This window comes from Glycine soja, chromosome 8, assembly GCF_004193775.1.
Source record: "Glycine soja cultivar W05 chromosome 8, ASM419377v2, whole genome shotgun sequence".
NCBI classification, from domain to species: domain Eukaryota; kingdom Viridiplantae; phylum Streptophyta; class Magnoliopsida; order Fabales; family Fabaceae; genus Glycine; species Glycine soja.
The window spans coordinates 35920511-35924320 of record NC_041009.1 but is presented as its reverse complement, the minus strand read 5'-3'; the positions used below and the strand labels follow the sequence as shown (position 1 = coordinate 35924320).

The window sequence follows — 3810 nt, the reverse complement described above, 5'->3', positions numbered from 1 at the left end:
TGTGGTCAAAACTTTACTACTCAACAATAGAATACCTGAACAGGAAACTGCCTTTAGATGGTGGGAAAAATAAACTAGAGATCTAATAGTACTAGTTAGTCAAAAACTTATTCACCAAAAGAGTAAACACTCAAGAAATGTTTCTAAAACCAAATTTATCATTAGATCGGGAAAAAAAATTGATTTAAAGTTTAATACCTCAAATTATAGTTTTTTATGCTGATAGTTCAACTATAGTTAAAGAGTAATTAAACTATGAATCAAAGAAAATAAACATAAATCAATAGTTACATAGATATAAGTGATTTATGTCCCTTAATCAAGTAGTCTAGGATTCAAATTCTAATTGACTCATGCATATCAAATAAATTATGTTGAAAATTTTTTATATGCATTCGAGATCCCGATGAAGATTAATTATCGTTTTCAACGAAAATTATTTTATAATAATATTATAGTCAGAATAAAAAAAACAAATAATATTAATATTAATATTAATGTCATTTCTTTATATACCAAAAAAGTGAGTCAACCGCCAACAAAAAAGGTTGGGTGACCAAGTATTTTTGTAAGGGTAAGCATTTTTCACATGGCTGAAAATGGGCCACCCATTCGGGCGGGTACATGATTACGTTGTAAGCAAGGACAGGAGATAAAATGCCCCGCTGTTCCCCAGCACGTTTTCTTTGTCCTTTTACTTTGGCTCAATTTCACCACACAAAAATCAGCCTCTTCCCATCAATAGATCAGACAAACCAATACATAGACATTATTACTATTGGACAACTCAATCACAAGATTCAGACTTCAAAAATGCCCCCGTTCTGTAGCAGATAAGCCAGATATACCACAAGAAGCAGCACACTCAAAAACAAACGAGAAACACACTAACTGATAATTAAATAACACCCTTAAGAAAACACCCAGAAAATTAAATTCACCAACATCAGTTCACATTTATGATAATTCATAAACATATATATATATATATATACAATATAAACAGATAATAATATTAACACAAAAAAAATCCACTTGGACTTCATCAGAGATATTACTATCCCCTGGTTGATCATTCAGCTTCCCAAATCAAATTACCTCAATAAAATTAATTTAGTCCAAGCTACCAAAAAGGACTAACCAAAAATAAGAACACTAATTTACATAGAAAGCTACAGCTACTGCTACCAATAATAGTACAGAAGGAACTATCGTAGTTCATCGCCAACTTTGGATGATAGTGCCGACAGAAGCTGTTCCTGCGTGTAAAACTTGTTTCCCATGTTCACCGTGGCTTGTTGGATCATCAAATCATTCACCACAGACACGCTGGCGTGATGCACTTCCAAGTCAAGATCTTTCAATGCTGCCATCAACCTGGCTGCAGGGTGGTTCTTCTTGCTGCATTGGATTCTTACCATTGCATCCCAACCAATGATCTTCACCTCTAACTCCAAATCAGCGAGCTTGCTTGTTGTCTTCTTTGGTTCTACGCTATTAGATGGAGGCGGTCCTGGTGGTGGTGGCGGCGGTGGCGGTGGAGGAGGGTTTTTAGTTGCGAGCTCGAGTTCCTTCTTGGTTGAATCCAATTGCTTCTCCAATTCCGTTTTCTCTGAATCCAGCACGTTGAGCTTCGATTTCAACTCGTTAATGTACAATATGGCGTCCCCCAACAGCGATGCCTTGTCCATCTTGGATACATTTGGAACTACAGCTCGTAGAGCATAGAATCTTTGGTTCAGCTTTTCTCTCCTCTGTCTCTCGGCTTCCACATGATTTAGTGGTTCCTCTCTTCCGTTAGCCGGCTTTCGCCCTCTCTTCCGGGGCCGTTTCTCGGGCTCCACCACCTGTTTCGCCACGGAAGCTTCCAGATCCGAGTGATCCGAATCACCGGCACCGACACAAGCACCGTTAACTGATTTTATATTTGCAGCCGGCAGGGAAGTGAAGGAAAGCATTCCATCGTCAATGCTGCTCCGAGAAACCACCGGGGACCTCTTCTTCTTGTTCTTGTTATTGTTGTTGTTCTCCTCAACCGCAACAACACCGGGAAAGAAAGCCCCATTGTAAGAGCTCTTCTTGCTCTCCCCAAAGCTCAGAATTTCACCGGATTCAGGTTTCAATGAATTCGAAAAGTTCAATTCCCTCGGGAAGAATCCCTGGCTTTTAGAATTGGGGACGTGAACAGCAGCAGCAGCGCTAGGGGTTTCGGTTAGGGTACTGGAACCAGGGGTTTCGAAATGCATCGTCTTATTAACCGTGGAATTCGGCGGCGAGACGGTGGAGGAGTCTTTGATTTCAGGGTTGAGCCAGAGCGAGGAAGGGTCGTTCTCGCCTTGATCGGTGGTGGCAACGCAATTCAACGCCCAGGAACACGTTTCAGGGTTGTTGTTGTTGTTGTTGTTGTTGAAGTTGAACAAATCACGCACCTTGTTCATCAGATCGGGGTTCTGAAAAATGACCTCCGCGGAGGCGAGCTCGACGACGCCGTTTGCGGACGGTATACAGACAAGAGTCTGGAGCCCGAAGAGCTGCCCCTGGCGGGCCCGTTCGCAGGCCGATTCGGAAAGTCTTTCGGGCCCGGCGACCCAGACCGGGCTCGAGTTAAAAAAAGCCTGGCCCGGCAGCCCGCTACCGTTGACGAAGGACTGAGTCATCGACACCAGGAAGAACCACTCGGTGTCGGTGACTTCTTCGTCAATGTCGTCAGCTGAAGCGGAAGGGCCGGAAATTAAGGAATTAAGTTCGCGGAGGACCTTCTTACGATGGTCCTGCTCTGCGGACGACCTCGTTTTGGGGGCTTTGGTTTTGACTTTGTCTTTGTCCTCCTCGCCCTTGTAGTAACCGTCTCCCCAGCCGAGAAGGGAGGTGCCGGAGGAATAGTCGTAGGAAGATTGCCAGAAGATTGCGTAGGTCCAGCTCTCGCAGGCGCCTTCGATGAGAGTCTGGAGGCGTTGCTGGAGAGTCTCCTGGTTGAGGAGGGACTGGGACTGCGCCGGCGGCGGCGGAGGAGGAGGAGGAGGAGGAGGGGCTTTTGCCGTGCCTGGAGTTGTGGTGGAGGTGGCGGACTGCGGCGTGGCAAGCCAGAGGGAGGAGAGGTCGGAGGAGCTCATGAAGGCCTCCATGACGGAGGAGTTGTCGTCGGTCCACAGGTTCATCCGGTACTCGGTCATTCCATGCACCAACAACAACGTGGGTTTGGAATTGGATGGGAGTGAAGTGTGGGTTTTGTTTGTTCTGGCGGCCAAAAGAGGGAGTGGAAAAGAGAGAGTGTGTGTGTGTATGCGTGTGCGTGCGTGCTTGTTTTTCTATGTGAGGGGAGGGAGTGAGGAGAGAGATAAGGTTATGAGCGATTGAGTGGGGTGGATTTGGGTTTGGGATTTATGTGGAGTGCATTTGGGTTTCATTTGGGTGAGAACTGTGAAAAATGCGAGGCTTCAAGGAAAGAGGCCGTAAAAACAAAAAACACGGCTTCTATTCTCAACAAACTTTCATACATTTATATACTTCTTTGTTTTTATTTATAAATATTCAATTACTTAATTTATTAATATTAAATAATTATTAATATAATTAATAGTGATAATTTATTTTAAATTTATATTTTTTTTAAAAATTATCATTATCATTAATATGTTTTTTAATTATTTCTTAATATATTTTCTTTTTTCTTTTAATTAGAGATATTTTTAGTTTAAAAATAATTAATGTTATGAATATTATAGATTGAGACTTATAAAATAATAAATATCATTTTAAAATTGAGTCTTATAAATAATAACAAAAGTATTTATTATGAAATGTATGGAA

General features: G+C 42.1%; 1 protein-coding gene across 1 annotated transcript; it reads right to left on the bottom strand.

The window, feature by feature from the left end:
- Positions 1-931: 931 nt before the first annotated feature.
- On the bottom strand, positions 932-3382 carry LOC114423007 (transcription factor MYC2-like). Its single transcript, XM_028389594.1, has one exon. The coding sequence runs from the start codon at positions 3171-3173 to the stop codon at positions 1209-1211; it is 1965 nt and encodes a 654-aa protein (XP_028245395.1). The 5' UTR covers positions 3174-3382; the 3' UTR covers positions 932-1208.
- Between the last annotated feature and the right edge of the window lie 428 nt (positions 3383-3810).

What these genes read in the sequence shown, in the direction of transcription:
- LOC114423007 (XM_028389594.1), bottom strand. Translation starts at nt 3,173, where the DNA reads ATGACCGAGTACCGGATGAACCTGTGGACCGACGACAACTCCTCCGTC.